The sequence below is a fragment of the Podarcis vaucheri genome (genome assembly GCF_965113315.1).
Source record: "Podarcis vaucheri genome assembly, chromosome: 13".
NCBI lineage: Eukaryota > Metazoa > Chordata > Lepidosauria > Squamata > Lacertidae > Podarcis > Podarcis vaucheri.
In genome coordinates this window covers 7,267,295-7,282,413 of record NC_138751.1, presented here as the reverse complement: position 1 = coordinate 7,282,413, position 15,119 = coordinate 7,267,295, and the positions used below count along the sequence as shown (strand labels likewise).

General features: G+C 46.9%; 1 protein-coding gene across 2 annotated transcripts; it reads left to right on the top strand.

Moving 5' to 3' along the window:
* The first annotated feature begins 1,310 nt into the window (after nucleotides 1-1,310).
* Nucleotides 1,311-11,293, top strand: PABPN1 (poly(A) binding protein nuclear 1). Of its 2 annotated transcripts, none has more exons than XM_082197829.1 (7): nucleotides 1,311-1,476; nucleotides 4,431-4,545; nucleotides 7,723-7,790; nucleotides 7,878-7,984; nucleotides 8,084-8,171; nucleotides 9,155-9,309; nucleotides 9,965-11,293. In XM_082197829.1, the coding sequence occupies exons 2-7, from the start codon at nucleotides 4,464-4,466 to the stop codon at nucleotides 10,002-10,004; spliced, it is 540 nt and encodes a 179-aa protein (XP_082053955.1). In that variant the 5' UTR covers nucleotides 1,311-1,476; nucleotides 4,431-4,463; the 3' UTR covers nucleotides 10,005-11,293. The 2 variants fall into 2 exon arrangements, with proteins under 2 accessions (XP_082053955.1, XP_082053954.1); XM_082197828.1 differs by lacking the exon at nucleotides 1,311-1,476 and adding an exon at nucleotides 1,815-2,258.
* The last annotated feature ends 3,826 nt before the right edge of the window (nucleotides 11,294-15,119 follow it).

The following is a 15,119-nucleotide window of genomic DNA, read 5'->3' as shown; positions in this document are numbered from 1 at the left end:
GAAAATCCCACTTTAATTTTAAAATCTCATTTTGATGCAATATACTCCCAAGTAATTCTGCAAAGTGTTGCCAGCTCAGCAATCCTCTAAAGATAGGAAGCCGCCTTATGGCCTATATAGTCCAAAAGTGAGAGACAGCAAGTCTCTAGAGTTTAAGGCAGAGAGTCTTTCCCTTCACCTGGAATCCTTTCAGCCAGACACGACTTTCTGCCCGCAAAGCAGAAAAGCTCTCCTGCCTGCCTCGTTTTGCTGCAAGTAACACTAGCAGTCTGCTTAGAATTTAAATATCTGATTGACCCAAAATTTGAAAGAACCCATCAGAAAAATAATCCAGACAAGATGGTTTGCTAGCAGAGAGGCAGAAAAGGGTGGTTGTAGCCTGCTCACCCTGATAATGGAGTTTTGCCTTCAGCTGTCATGACCAAAAAGCTGCTGATAGGCCTCTACACCTCGTTCAATTTGTCTAACCTCCCTTTAAATCTGCCTTAGTCAAGCGCCACCCCAACATCTTGTGGCATCAAACAGCAAATATAAAGATCTGAAAACGCTGACAGCATTAAGACAAATTCAACAGTGTAAATAAGTTTTGATGGATTCAGTAATGGAATACTGAATGGTATAGTTTTTGTAAAATATGCAGGGATTTATGATATGTAAAATGAGCTATGGAACGAGAAGAATGGAAGTAATTTAAGGATGTAAAATGGGTATTTTGAAGGAAATAACAGTCTGACTGCAGCAGCCATGGGAAACAGGGCCTTTTCAGTGGTGGCTCCCGTCTCCTGCAATTCCTTTCTGAGAGAAATACAACAGGCTTCATTAGTTCCAAGTTTTGAAGAAAGTTTTCCCTGGCTTCTAATTTAATGATCTTATTGTATATTCTACTTCTGGAGTTTTTGATAGTGAAATGAATTTTTATTTATTTAAAACTGTTTTATTATCCTACATTTGATTGTATGTTTTCATATTACTGCTACTATCGATAACATTGTATATAATGCAGCCCCCCCCCCCCGGGAAGGCTTGTAGGAAGCACGGAAGGCCGTTAAACGGCTTTTCCAGTAGCTACAGAGACGTTGGCGCTATTAGCCAATCAGAAACTGCAGCTTCAAACGCGATAGAGAAAAGGGCCCGGACCAAAGCGGCGTTCTACCACTTACAGTAGAACTTGAGGAATCTCTCCTTGGCCAATAAGAGAGCTACTCTAGATATGATTGGCACAACTCCATCCAATGGTTTCAGACCCAATGAAAATACGAATGTATGTAATTGACAGGCATCTCACCCAATAATCACGTGAGGCGGGTCAAAAATGAAAAAGCAATCGTTATTTCTCTGTGGCTAACCAATAATGTACTACGGTCCGATTGATGGAAGCATAGCGTTAGCCGCGGAGAAGGCGGACTATGATAATTTGCCTGCCCCAATGAGAACACTCCGATTTGGTCCTTCAGCGCTCTGATAAATCATTTCCCTGTACGTTTTGATTGGCGTGCCTGCTCTCCAATTCAACTTCGCGACGGGGGCAAATCGGGCAGGCGGGCGGGAAACTTCGCGAAGCCACCCAATCATACAGAAACGCGGCTAAGGCGGGCGCAAGACAACCCTTTCCCAGCTCCGATCCAATCGCCGATCGAAACCTTTCGAGCGGCGGCGTTCCCCAGCCAATGCCTGCAGAGCCTGCGTTCGCGAGACGGCGGGCTGCCCCGCCGACCAATGGCAGGAGGGCGCCTGGCCTCTGGGCGAGCCAATGAGCGCGTCGACGGGCGGTCAGCCAATCAGAGCGCGTCGGCGGGCGGCTAGTGCGGCAGGCGGCTGCGGCGGGGTCTATGGCGTCCGTGCGGGGCCCGAGCAGCGTCGGCGGCGGGCGAGGGGCCGCGGCGGCCTTGGGGGGCGAAGGGGAGCCCGGCGGGGGGCTGGTTGGGGGTCCGCCTTCCTCCCAGTACGGGAACGGGCTGGGGGGGAGCGGACCCGGGGGGGAGCAGGGCGGGGGGCTCCGCGAGCTGGAGGAGGAGGAGGAGGAGGGGCTGCTGCTCGAGGCCGCGACGGGCGGAGGGGCCGCGGGCGGCGGCGGCGGCGGGATCCGAGGCTCCGGCCCGCGGGGCGCCCTTTCCTCCTCCTCCTCTTCCTCCCACGCGCCCTCCAGGGCCGGCCAGGCGGGAGTGGGGGGGCCCCACCACCACCCTCACTCCGAAGAGCTGGAGGAGGAGGCCGGCCTGGGAGAGAGCGACCCCGGAGACTCCGCCATCGAAGACCCGGTGAGTGGCCCCCGGGGGCGCGGAGGAGAGAGAGCCAAGGGGTCCGAATTGCTCTCCCGCGTGATCTTTGGCCCCCCCCCCACCCGTCTCTCTTTCAGCGTAGCCTACCTCGCAGGAGTGTCGCGAGGCGTTGCTTATTTATTTGCCGCCTTTATAGTCCGCCTTTCTCTCCCCGAGGGGCTCAAGGCGGCGCACGTGGCTCTCCCCACCCCCGTCTGATCCTCGCAGCCACCCTGTGAGGTAGGGGAGGATTGGAGAGGGGTTGACTGGCCCGAGGTCGCCCAGTGAGCTTCGTGGCTGAGTGGGAATTCGAACCCTTGTCTCCCAGATCACATAGTTCGACCTTAGTTCTAACCATTGCACCGCACTGGCTTAAGAGAAAGAGAGTGGTGGTGGATGAGGAGGTAACGTGTGTGTGGAATAATAGAATTACGGTGTTGAAAAGAACCACGAGGGTCATCAAAGTGATAAATAACTACCTGACATTTAGAAGACATCTTAAGGCAGCCCTGTTCAGGGAAGTTTTTAATCTGTGATATTTTACTGTATTTTTGGTTTCTATGGAAGCCGCCCAGAGTGGCTGGGGAAACCCAGCCAGATGGGCGGGGTACAAATAATAAATTATTATTATTATTATTATTATTATTATTATTATTATCTTCTTGTCCAGAGGTCAGCAAACTTTTTCAGCAGGGGGCCGGTCCTGTGCCCCACAAATAACGCAGAGATGCATTTTAAGTGAAAGGACACAGTTTACTCATGTAAAAACACGCTGATTCCCGGACCGTCTGTGGGCCGGATTTAGAAGGCGATTGGGCTGGATCTGGCCCCCAGGCCTTAGTTTACCTACCCATGATGTAGTCCAACCCGCTCCAATGCAGGAATCCTTAGCTCAATGTGGGGCTCGAACCCACAACCGTGAGATTGAGTCTCTTACTTTTTATATACTGGGAACAGTTGCAAAGAAATGATTACCGTATTTTTCGCCCTATAGGACACACCTTTCCCCCTCCAAAAACGAAGGGGAAATGTGTGTGCGTCCTATGGGGTGAATGCAGGCTTTGCGCACCTCTCTGCAAGCAGCGGGAGCCCGGCGCTGGGCTCCCGCTGTTTGCGGAAGGTTGCCTGCATGCTGAATCCTGCGCATGCTGAGCTCAGCGCGTCCAGCCTTCGCGCACCTCTCCGCAAGCAGCAGGAGCCCGGCGGTGGGCTATCACGGCTTGCAGAGAGCTGCCTGTTCTGGGGTCGAGCTTCCCCCGCGCCTGGGGGGAAATAATTCCCCCCCTTTATTTCATCCCAAAAAAACTAGGTGCGCCTTATGGGACGGTGCGTCCTATAGGGCGAAAAATACGGTATTCAGAAATTGCATATACAGCACACTTGGCTGCTTATTTTGCGTTTATATCCCACCTTTTTCTCCAAGGAGCTCAAGAGGGTGTATGTGGTCCCCCCCCAAAAAAAATCCTATTGTTCCCACAACATGAGGGAGGATTAGGCTGAGAGGCAGTGAGTGGACCCAAGGTCATGCAGTGAGTGGGGGATTCAAATCCTGGTCTATCTCTGGTCCTGGCTCACTACTTCCTAAGGAGAGAGCGTGGCTTCGGGGAGGGGATTCTTCTCTAATGGGGGATGGAGGGCAAAAAATGTACCGGAAGGTACATTCAAAACTATTAATATGGGATGCTCAGTGATAGTGCAGAAGCAGTTTTAATTTGCACCTGCTGACTTGGGCAGATGAGAAGTTCATTATAGTGTAAAAATGAAGTCTGGGGTTGCCATTTGGCAATTGGATGCAGATTATATCTTTGACACTGATTTGTAGAAGCAAAAAAGTGGGCAGAGCTAAGGCCCTGCGTAGTGGGTGGCGACAGTAAGATTGGAAAGAGCAGAGGCAGAGTGGGAAAACAGCTAAAACCGTGGGAAAGACAGCACTTTGAGGGAGAGATCAGATGAAGCAAATGCCGGCAGAGCTGTCTTGGCATAAACAAGTGGATGGGAGTAGATAACTGTAGAATGTCTTACAGCAGTAACCTTGAGAAGTACTAGTAATCAGTGGCATTAAAGAAGTGGAAGAAGAGAAGGGAGTCTCAGTTGGATGTGAGCTCTTAAGAACTGCAAGAATGTTTCTTAATTTGCTCCCCACTTTTCCCTGCCCGTTCTTCCGACTCTCAGGAGTTGGAAGCCATTAAAGCTCGAGTGCGAGAGATGGAGGAGGAAGCAGAGAAGTTAAAAGAGCTGCAGAACGAAGTTGAGAAACAAATGAATATGAGCCCGCCGCCTGGCAACGGTAAGTCTCCTTAAGTTTCTTATAATTAATTTGTGCTCGCTCCTCATCTTCCTCCCCCCACCTCCCGCAAAAGGTGGCAAGTATTCAGATACGGGGGGGGGGATGGGGAGAAGTTAGGAATTGTGTAATGGATAAGAAACATCTGTAGAGGTCTCTTAAGTACGCAAACGAGACGTTGTTGCTGACACTTTGAGGCTCTTGAATTCTGTGTTGGCCAGATCAAATTGATGTCCTTTTAAAAAATAGCCTAAGAGGGATGACATGGGAAAATTACATTGGAACAAAGGAAGATGCTTTATCCATGGTCCATCTAGCTCAGGTACAAGGGTTTATGCACATCTCGAGCTCCTCTACCTGCAGAAATTTCATTAATGTAGAATAGGCTAAATGGCTCATCTGGGCGTTGGAGTTGTTCTGGGAGATCGCATTCATGGATTGTTTTTTTTAAAGTTTTTGTAAACCTCTTCCATAGGAAAATATAGTAAGGCAGGATACAGCACAAAGACAACAACGGCCTTGGTTTAACCCCCCCCCCTAAAAAAAGTTTAATTTCCTTGGCATTGTCTTTACAGGGGTTTGTAAAAATCCCAGTTTGGGCTCTGGTATACATTAGCTAACCAGAGGCTGGAATTAAAACACTTTACAAGCTGCAGCATTGCTGAAGTACAAGAAATTACCTATCAGTATGAGGCACTTTCACTGCACTGTTTTCAACAGCTGCTAAAGAATATTTTGGTTAAGCAAGCCAGACATGTAACTTTATTGTGTCTACTTGTTTTTAAACAAAATAAATGCAGCATAGAGCTAGAACAATTCCAGTGCAGAGCAGAACAAAGCAAGCTACTTTCCTTAACAGTTAGGGTAAATGGAAGGTTAACCTGATGCCTTTAAAATTCACTTCTGGGAATTCATTTTTCCCTTGTCAGCAGAGGACATAGGAGTGTGTTTTAGATGATATGCGTTCACCCCATTCATTTATCGGCTGTGGGGTTCCAAATTCTGTGCGAGTCTTGTGGCATTGAAGTGGGATGAATGATTTGTTTCATAATATATATTTGAATGTAAAAAACTTACAAAAGCTTACAAAAGTTAAAATGGTAAAATCGAGACAGATTCACAACCCTACTTTAAAACGTAAACATTAAAATTACTTGAACTTTCTAAGCATCTGAGTAGGTGTGTCTAACAGACATGTTTAAGCAGACACGTGCTTGATCTCAAAAGGCGGGGAGTTCCAAAGTGTAGGCGCTGCCACCACACTTAACAATCAAGTTCTTACAAATGCAGGACACCTGTGGTAGAGAAAGGAAGTTGCTTAAAGCACGTCCAAACCTCTGATTCTCCATCGCAAATGGAATTACCGTATTTTTCGCTCTATAAGACGCACCAGACCACAAGACGCACCTAGTTTTTGGAGGAGGAAAACAAGAAAAAAAAATTCTGAATCTCAGAATCCAGAACAGCAAGAGGGATCGCTACGCAGTGAAAGCAGCAATCCCTCTTGCTGTTCTGGCTTCTGGGATAGCTGCGCAGCCTGCATTCGCTCCATAAGACGCACACACATTCCCCCTTACTTTTTAGGAGGGAAAAAGTGAGTCTTATAGAGCAAAAAATACGGTACATTACTTTAGCAAACAGCTTTGTGGAGATGACCTGATTAAGACTGGATTGTTTTGCTGTATCAGATGTGTAGCTAGTCACTTTTGAATATAGTTTTCTAGAAAGGCAGGATAGAAGTGTGTTAAATAAGTCTAAAAAAATAAAAATGTAGCTGTGCCTAAAGTCTGGAGACTTGTTTTGCCAGGTGTCTTGTCCCAAACGAAGATGTGCTTGTGTAGGTGAGAGGCATTTTGCAGATGAATGAAGAGGTGTTTCAGTTGGGTGTTTCAGCTCTTACAGCATTAACATTGTATGACTAAGGATTTTGAGCTCGCTTCTTCCTCTTTCCCACCCACCCCCTTTGCTGGAAACTTCAATCAGTCAAATACAGGCTGGTGCTGATGGGAGTTGCAGCCCAGCAAAATCTGGAGGGCGCCAAATTTTGCTTTATATCTAGGAAGTCTCAGGTTCAACCTCTGGCCTCCCCAGGTAGACCTGGTAATGCCCCCCTGCTTGAAATCCTGGAGAATTGCTGCCACAAAGGTGGCTTCCTTTGTTCCTAGTTAAGGTAAAGGGACCCCTGACCATTAGGTCCAGTTGTAGCCGACTCTGGGGTTGTGGCGCTCATCTCGCTTTATTGGCCGAGGGAGCCGGCGTACATCTTCCGGGTCATGTGGCCAGCAGGACTAAGCCGCTTCTGGCGAGCCAGAGCAGCGCACAGAAACGCCATTTACCTTCCCGCCGGAGCCGTACCTATTTATCTACTTGCACTTTGACGTGCTTTCGAACTGCTAGGTTGGCAGGAGCAGGGGCCGAGCAACGGGAGCTCACCCCGTCATGGGGATTCAAACCGCCGACCTTCTGATCGGCAAGTCCTAGGCTCTGTGGTTTAACCCTCAGTGCCACCCGCGTCCCTTGTTCCTAGTTAAAATTGTTCAAACCAACTTTTAGGTGCTAAAAGAAAGGTGCTGTGTTGTACTTACCTGGAGAGAGAATCCCATGCAGAGGGTTTGTGAGGCTGGCGGTGTCGCAGTCCAAAACAGTGTCAAGATTGCTTTGCCCAGGTGCTGGGCCTTTCCCCGCCTCATTTTGTTGCTTTCCTGCAGACTTGGCTTGCCACTTCTGGAGGAAGCACTGGCCAATCAGCATGTGCTTTTCCCCAGGCCCCAGAATCAGAGGCAATTCTTCCTCCTCCAGCATTTCCCCGGCTTTACACCAGTGTTCGAAATTTGCCAGATGCATTTTGTACCTGGTTATCAGCCACTTGCGACCAAGTGAAGATGCCCGGGCGCCAAGATGGCACCTGATGTTTCCACCATCTGGAGCTGCATGCCTGGGGATCCCTGGATTTTGACTGTTTTCACACACTAGCAACACATCCTGTAGAATTCTATCCGTTATATTTTATCTGCGCTATCGGAACGAATTTCAGGAACCAAAAGGTCGTATTAAAAAATACGATTTTCGAGCCATCTGGTCCATTTTGGTGACTGTAACCCTGGCTTAAGAAGCCATTTGCTGCCCAGCTTATATATCCGAGTGTCTTAACGCTGCCTTTCACTGTTTCTTTCTCTCCAGCTGGCCCAGTCATCATGTCTTTAGAAGAAAAGATGGAAGCAGATGCCAGGTCCATATATGTAGGCAACGTAAGTCTGTTCCCTGCAGCCCAGCTCAATCAGGAGGCCAAGAGATGTATCTTGGGTTTCCTCACCATTTTCAATCCTCGGTTTCAGGTGGATTACGGGGCGACAGCAGAGGAGCTGGAGGCTCACTTCCACGGTTGCGGCTCCGTCAACCGGGTGACCATCCTCTGCGATAAGTACACTGGCCATCCCAAGGGGTGAGTGCGTGTGACGGGGTGGGGAAGCCGGGTGTGTTTTTCCGTCTCGGTGAGTGATTGCCTTTTAAGCCTGCCCATTCTCTTCCCTCTGCCCTCCAGGTTTGCCTACATTGAATTCTCGGACAAGGAGTCGGTGAGGACGTCCTTAGCGTTAGATGAGTCGTTGTTTAGGGGAAGACAGATTAAGGTGTGTACACTCTTCGACCAGGCCCCTTCCGCCTCTGAAACATCATTTTGTGGGCAAGACGTTTGTGTAGTGCAGTGGCTGGGCAATGAAGGCTCTGAGTTGCTTGATCCTTTTCAAGGTTTTAAATTTATTTATTTATTTACTGATACTTAATTCAGGACTACACAAAAATTCATGCCCATTACAAAGTATCTTTTTATAATATAAGCAGCTACTTAGTCTAAAAAAAGAACAAAGGCAGAAAGGAGAAAAGGCAAGGAGAAGGAAAAGAGAGAAAGAGAAAAGATTAGAAAAATACAAGAATAAAAGCACTTCTGGCTTTCTGTCCTGCATCTATAGTATTCACTCCTTAAGATCCAACCATTCTATCTTCTATAGAGCAGTATGTAATGCAATTGTAAGCAGAGTTTAAAAACAGTTGCATAAGGGACATTTACCTTTGAAACATAAAAGTATCTTTCCGAAAAAACCAGAGTCCTTTTTGTTGGGGATAATTCAGAGGGAAATTCCCAGGTGTCAAAAAACGATGTATGGTACTACTGCGGCCCAAGAATGGAAACTTAAACTGATGGTATACACACAGCTTGCAGATTTAACATATAGAATAAGAGAACTAGAAGAATACACATTTAAAGAAGACTGGGAAATGTTTACTGAATATAGGAGTAAAAGCTGTGTTCATTTAAAAATCCTGTCAGCATTAAGTTGAATTCAACAGTGCAAATAAGATTTGATGGATGTAATAATGGATTACCGAATGGTTGAGTTCATGTAGAATATGCGGGGATGTATGTAATGCAAAATGAACCACCGAAAAAGAAGAAGGGAAGTCACTGATTTAAGGTTGTCTAAATGAATATTTTGAAATGTAACTTAGAAAATATAATAAAAATTATATATAGAAAAGTTGCAAAAGGATGGGCTGGGGGTGGTTTCTGGGATACCCTTGCTCTTGAGGCTAAGCGGATCTTCTCCTTTTGAAGGTGATTCCCAAACGGACCAACCGCCCTGGGATCAGCACCACAGACCGGGGTTTCCCCCGGACCCGGTACAGAGGGAGAGGATCCGGCTACAGCAGTTCCCGGGCCCGTTTCTACAGCGGCTTTAGCAGCAGGCCACCCCGAGGGCGCGCATACAGGTCTGGCACGACGGTGGCGGCAGGTTGGGGGAGGCGCTTCTATGCTCCTGCCTTGCAGGGGTTCCTGTGGGGTGGTGGCTGGAGTAGGGGAGATCTATTGGCTTAGAGTGGGAGGACTCTTGATGCCCCCAGACTGGAAGTAGACTGCACCAAGTGAGAGAGGTGATGGGCTGGGAACCACGACTGCTCTTGTTAAGCAGCAGTGCTGAGACAAAACAACTTTATAACTTGAACCAGCATTTTAATGACATTTCCAGTTGTAGATGCTGCTGGATTTGGGACTTCGAAGGAGGAAGCAATTCCAAGTATTGGAGTTGGGTCAGTTTTAATGTCATCTTGCCAGTATTTCAATCTGAGTGTTCTTCAGTCAGATTTGTTAACTTTGGAAAGCCAGAGTTTTGGGTTGGGGTGTTTATTATTACTGAAAGGTTGTCAGGTTCTCAATCACGGGCTTTAGAATTTTTTAGTCAGGGCAGAAACTTTGCAAACCAGAAAAAAAACACCTTAAAAACTCAAAACCTGGCTTGCACAGACGAAAGCAAGCCACTCTCAAGGAGCTGAGCATTGTCCCAACTCTGAGGTCTTTAGGGTTTTGAGTTACTTAGCAAACCTTTTGTCTCTCTTTCATTAACCTGTGTCCTTCTTCTCTCCACAGGGGCCGGGCCAGAGCGACCTCATGGTATTCCCCTTACTAAAAACAAAAAAAAAAGTGGTTGTTTTAGGAAGGAGGAAAAAAAAAAGAAAAAAAATGAAGATTGTTACCATGACGGAAAAAAAAAATACTGTTGGTGGGAGGTGGAAGTGTCTAATGCTGTGCAGAAAAAGAGGGCTGACTTATTGGGAGGGGGGAAGATGTAAACACGGGGCAGGGGGTCAAATCCTGTTGTCAAATTTCCACCTGCTGGTATTGCTGACTTGAGCCCTGTCCCCCCACCCCCCGTCCAGCTCCTCATCCTTTTCTCTTCCATCTGCAGAGATTGTTGGGCATAACCGAGCCATTCTTCCTCTCATGCCTTTTTTTTTAAATTGTTGCCCTGCATTTGGGGGAGGGAGCCGATGTGAGGGAGGGTTTGCCGACACCCCGAAACCTTTTGTGTTACTATTTTTTTGTGTGTGTGTGTGAGAGAGAGTTTTGTAGTTTTTGTTCATCTTCCCAACCTTTCCCTCTGCAGCCTTTGCCCATTCCGGTATGCCTGTTTCCCCCGCTCTCTCTCTCGTGTACTTGGTTTTCCCCAAATCTCGTTTCCTTCCCCTCCTCTTTGCTTCAGGAATTAGCAGGGAGCGGGACCTGGGGTTCCTGCCTCCCGCGGTGCTGATCCTGCCCATTCCCAGACGTCCACCACTCTTTCTCACTTTGGGCAGACGAGTCTCGGCATCCCTCTCTAGGTGTGTGTCTGTGTATGTGTGTCTACGTCAGACGTGGGGAGTCTGCCTTGGGGTTTTCTCTTACCCCATTGATCCCAAACTCCCCAATGGAGAAATGCCCCTGAAATGCTAATTCTAAAACGGGCTGGCGGGTGGGGAAGGTCCTGTAAAAATAGGCACCCCTCCCTCAGAGCCACACATAACTGCGGCTGCGTCCCATTTTGTTCTTCCTGTCTTTGCCCCTGCGTCGCTGCCTCTCCCACCACCCCTGGGGGTATGTTATATGCCTTGTTTGAGTGTCTTTATCTTTACAGGTTTCTTTATTTTTTAGCCTGAAGAAATGACACCGAAACCTGAAGCTGTAGAGACCAGGGGCCGGGGAGAGGACACCCTTTTTGGGGGCAGGGGGTGGGGGGATGGAGGGAGTGGGGAGGAATTGAGGCCCATATTTCCATGTGGGAGAATGGTTTTTTTTAAAAAAAGAGAGAGAGAAAGAGAGATAGGGGGAGGAGAGCCAGATTGGGCTGGAGGGCAGGGAAGAGGAAAGGGGGAGAAATAGAATAAAATGTTATGAGGGCAAAAAAAATTAATAAAAAATAAAGATGTTTTTTGGAAGAAAGATGAGTGTTGAGTGATTTATTATAATTTTTATTAGTTTTCGATTACAATCCACTAATAGCCTCATTGTAACGATTCCAATTTATAATACAATTATTAATACCAATCATTCAAATATCGGATTATATAATTTAGATAAAGTGGCCCTCCGCATGCTAGATTTGATGGTTTGGTTATTTTCTTTATTTCTGCGTTCAAGAAATAATTTCCATTGCATTCTGGTCATAATAATAATCCCTTACAACAACTGCAGTATTAATAGCTTCTATTCGTGTTGGCACATTAAATGATTTATAAAGCCGCAAGTGAAGAACTCAAAACTATATCCTCCTTCCTGTGTGTGGCAATTAATCTTTCTTTGGCGTTTCTTCCCGTCCTTGTAAGATGTTATGTCTTCCTTTCCCCCAGTTGTTGCTGTTTCCCGTCATGCCTTGGGCAGAACTGATGAGTATTGAGTGATCTTGCAGCTAGGACTCCTGGGTTCCACTCCTACAAATAAAGACACATACCTCTTCCTTTTGGAAGATTTGATTTAATTTCGTGCACACTTTAACTGCTTTCCTCAAAAGCAGGAAGTTGATTTTAGAAATGAGAGCACAGTCCAGGACTTCTGCCGGTCCTTAGCAAGTAAGCAGCTCCTCTGGCTGACAGAAACATCACCTGCCTGCATCAACTTGCCTTCAGCCAGATGGGAAAATAAGCAAAACACACACAGAGAGAGACACACAGAGTGGCTGCGGTGTCAGCAATGAGCTGTGGCAGCTGCTCTCCCTTTTCTAGTTAGAGCCGCAGAGCGCCGATGTGGCCGTTGGCTCTTCCCGTGGGACTGTGGCGGGTGATCCTTAAGTGAGCAAGCAAGGAGGACGTTGCATGGCTGAATCAGCAGCTGAGAGTTTGCAAAGTGGGTGCTTAGGGCAAGGAAACAAGCTGGGAGACTGCTTGGATGCCAGTGGAGGAAAAGCGGTCGAAAACAAGTGGGGGGCTAAACGTTGAGCCTCCTTGGTGGCAGCGAAGGCAGAAAATAAGGCGTATTTTGCCTCCATTGTTCCGGGTCCCGTCTGGCTTGAAGAAGGTGGTGGAACAGACGGAAGCTCACTGTTGACTTGTTTGCAAAGCATTTTGAGGACGAACCTTTAATTCCCTGGAACCTTGGTTGCTGTTAACAGCAGATGGATCTCAAGGCTTTCGCAGAACACAGTCTAGTGCTGTTGCGTTGGATGAGTTTTGCTTTGTAAGGCTCGATGGACAAGGTCATCAGGATTAGTCAGGAAAGCCACGTGTGCTCTGGGCCCTGGCCTAAGGAGGCATTAATCCAGCTCCCTGGCTCAGCCAGTTGTCTCCCTGTTTTTATCAGCCACAAGGGACGGAGTCAGAGCACAAGTGGCTGTCCTGCCTGATCCAAACAACGAGGCAGAAATAACTACTATATAGTGGTACCTTGGGTTACATACGCTTCAGGTTACAGACTCCGCTAACCCAGAAATAGTGCTTCAGGTTAAGAACTTTGCTTCAGGATGAGAACAGAAATCGGACTTCAGCAGCAGCAGGAGGCCCCATTAGCTAAAGTGGTGCTTCAGGTTAAGAACAGTTTCAGGTTAAGTATGGACCTGCGGAACAAATTAAGTACTTAACCCAAGGTACCACTGTATAAAATTTTATTAGTTTTTTAACATACCATTTTCAACAGTAATTAAACATACTTTTACATCTTATTCAATTTTTTTGACTTCTATCAGTCCTGTCTGAAAATTTTCCAATCTAATCTCTTAGTATGCATTTCTTATTTTCCCTATTACATTTCAAAATCATAACCAATATATCTTTTTCTACTTTGTAACACTTCGTATATTTCTCCTTACAAAACTTCTTGTAGTCCTACTAGCGTAATTTGTTGATTACAGTTGCTTTTCAAATACTTCATATACTTCTTCCAATCTTCTGTAAATCTCTGGTCCCGCAGGTTTCGAATCCTTCCTGTCATTTTGCCCAATTCTGCGTAGTCCATTAATTTCGTCTGCCATTCTTCTTTTGTCAGAATTTCTTCTTGCTTCCATTTCTGGGCTAACAGTACTCTTGCCACTGTTGTTGCATATAAGAACAATTTAAAATAAGCATTTAAAAATGCTTCTGGTTTTTTTAAGAATATGCATTTCAACATCTTTTTCATCTCATTATATATCAGGGAAATGTTAAATAACTACTGGCCAATTGCCAATCTCCCTTTGGGAAGGGTTCTACAGCAGGTAGAGGTGGATCAGATCCGGAGCTCTTAGAAAAAAACTGATTTTCTACATCCATTCCAATCAGGGTTTTGGCACAGAAACTGCTTTGATTGCCCTGTATGAAGAACAGTTGGGAGACAGACGGGAAATGTCCCCCGTTAATTCTCAACCTCTCAGCGGCTTTCGATACCAAGTTTTGGGTGGGTGGCACCGCTTGGGGTCGTTCTGGTCCTACTTGGATGCTCATTTGGGAAGTGGTCTCCAGGGCCCCTGACAATTTCATTGTCAACAATACAGTGTTACCTCAGGTTAAGTACTTAATTCGTTCCGGAGGTCTGTACTTAACCTGAAACTGTTCTTAACCTGAAGCACCACTTTAACTAATGGGGGCCTCCTGCTGTTGCCGCGCCGCAGGAGCACAATTTCTGTTCTCATCCTGAAGCAAAGTGCTTAACCTGAAGCACTATTTCTGGGTTAGCGGAGTCTGTAACCTGAAGTATATGTAACCTGAGGTACCACTGTATGCTGATGACACCCAGCTCCACTTTACATCTGCCTTGGTAATGGACTGGATGAGAGCCAACAAACTGAAGGTCAATCCAGATTAAGACCGAAGCCCAGCTATGCCCCTATCTGGGCAGGGATAACCTAACCTGTTGTCTCTGCTCTCATAACCGGGTTTGGAAACTTCAGCTTGTGCCGAATTAGGAGGCCATTTTGAGCCTATTGCACCAATCCTGGCTCAATCGCACTGGCTGCCAATTAACTTCTGGGCCCAATTAAAAGTGCCGGTGTTTGACATATAAAGTTTTAAGCGACTCATGACTACGATACCTCAAGGACTACCTCCCCATATGAACTGACCCTGTGATCAGCACCTGAGGCCAGTGGTGTAGCGTGGGGGGTGCAGGGGGGGCCGGCCGCTCCGGGCGCAACATCTGGGGGTTAGGGTTAGGGGGCGCAAATCCACAGGTTAGGGGGCGCAAATTACTTGCCTTGCCCCGGGTGCTGACAACCCACGCTACGCCACTGCCTGAGGCCCTTCTTCGTCTGCCTCCACAAGAGGTCTGGTCGGGCAGCAACACTAGGATGGACCTTTTTTTCTGTGGTGGCTGTTTGTGCCAGAGAGACTCACCTTGCTCCTTCATTATATATCTTTAGGTCCCAGATGAAAACATTCTTCTCCCAGGCCTTTGGATGATCAATATTCTACGGCCTTGGAAATGTGTTGGGTGTGTGTTACTGGTTTGTTTTTATTACCCATTTTGTGTTCTCATGTATTTTTATGTTGCGAACTATCCTGTGATCTTCAGGTGAAGGGCAGTATACAAATTTAATAAATAATAATAGTAAGAATGTAGTCCCATGGGAGCAATGCTACCATTGTGGGCTTTAGAAGTCTGGTGAAATGGAATTAGCTTCTGCTAGAAATCCTGGCCATCTTTGGGGGAATCTGCAGTATGTGCATGTGTGTGAGAGAGAATATACAGTGGTACCTCGGGTTACATACGCTTCAGGTTACAGACTCCGCTAACCCAGAAATATTACCTCAGGTTAAGAACTTTGCTTCAGGATGAGAACAGAAATTGTGCAGCGGCAGCAGGA

Bases quoted from the DNA above. Each gene is read 5' to 3' on its own strand.
- PABPN1 (XM_082197828.1), top strand. From the start codon at position 1,830: ATGGCGTCCGTGCGGGGCCCGAGCAGCGTCGGCGGCGGGCGAGGGGCC. The intron at 7,791-7,877 runs GTAAGTCTGTTC...CCTCGGTTTCAG, and splicing joins GGTCCATATATGTAGGCAAC to GTGGATTACGGGGCGACAGC. The intron at 7,985-8,083 runs GTGAGTGCGTGT...TCTGCCCTCCAG, and splicing joins TACACTGGCCATCCCAAGGG to GTTTGCCTACATTGAATTCT.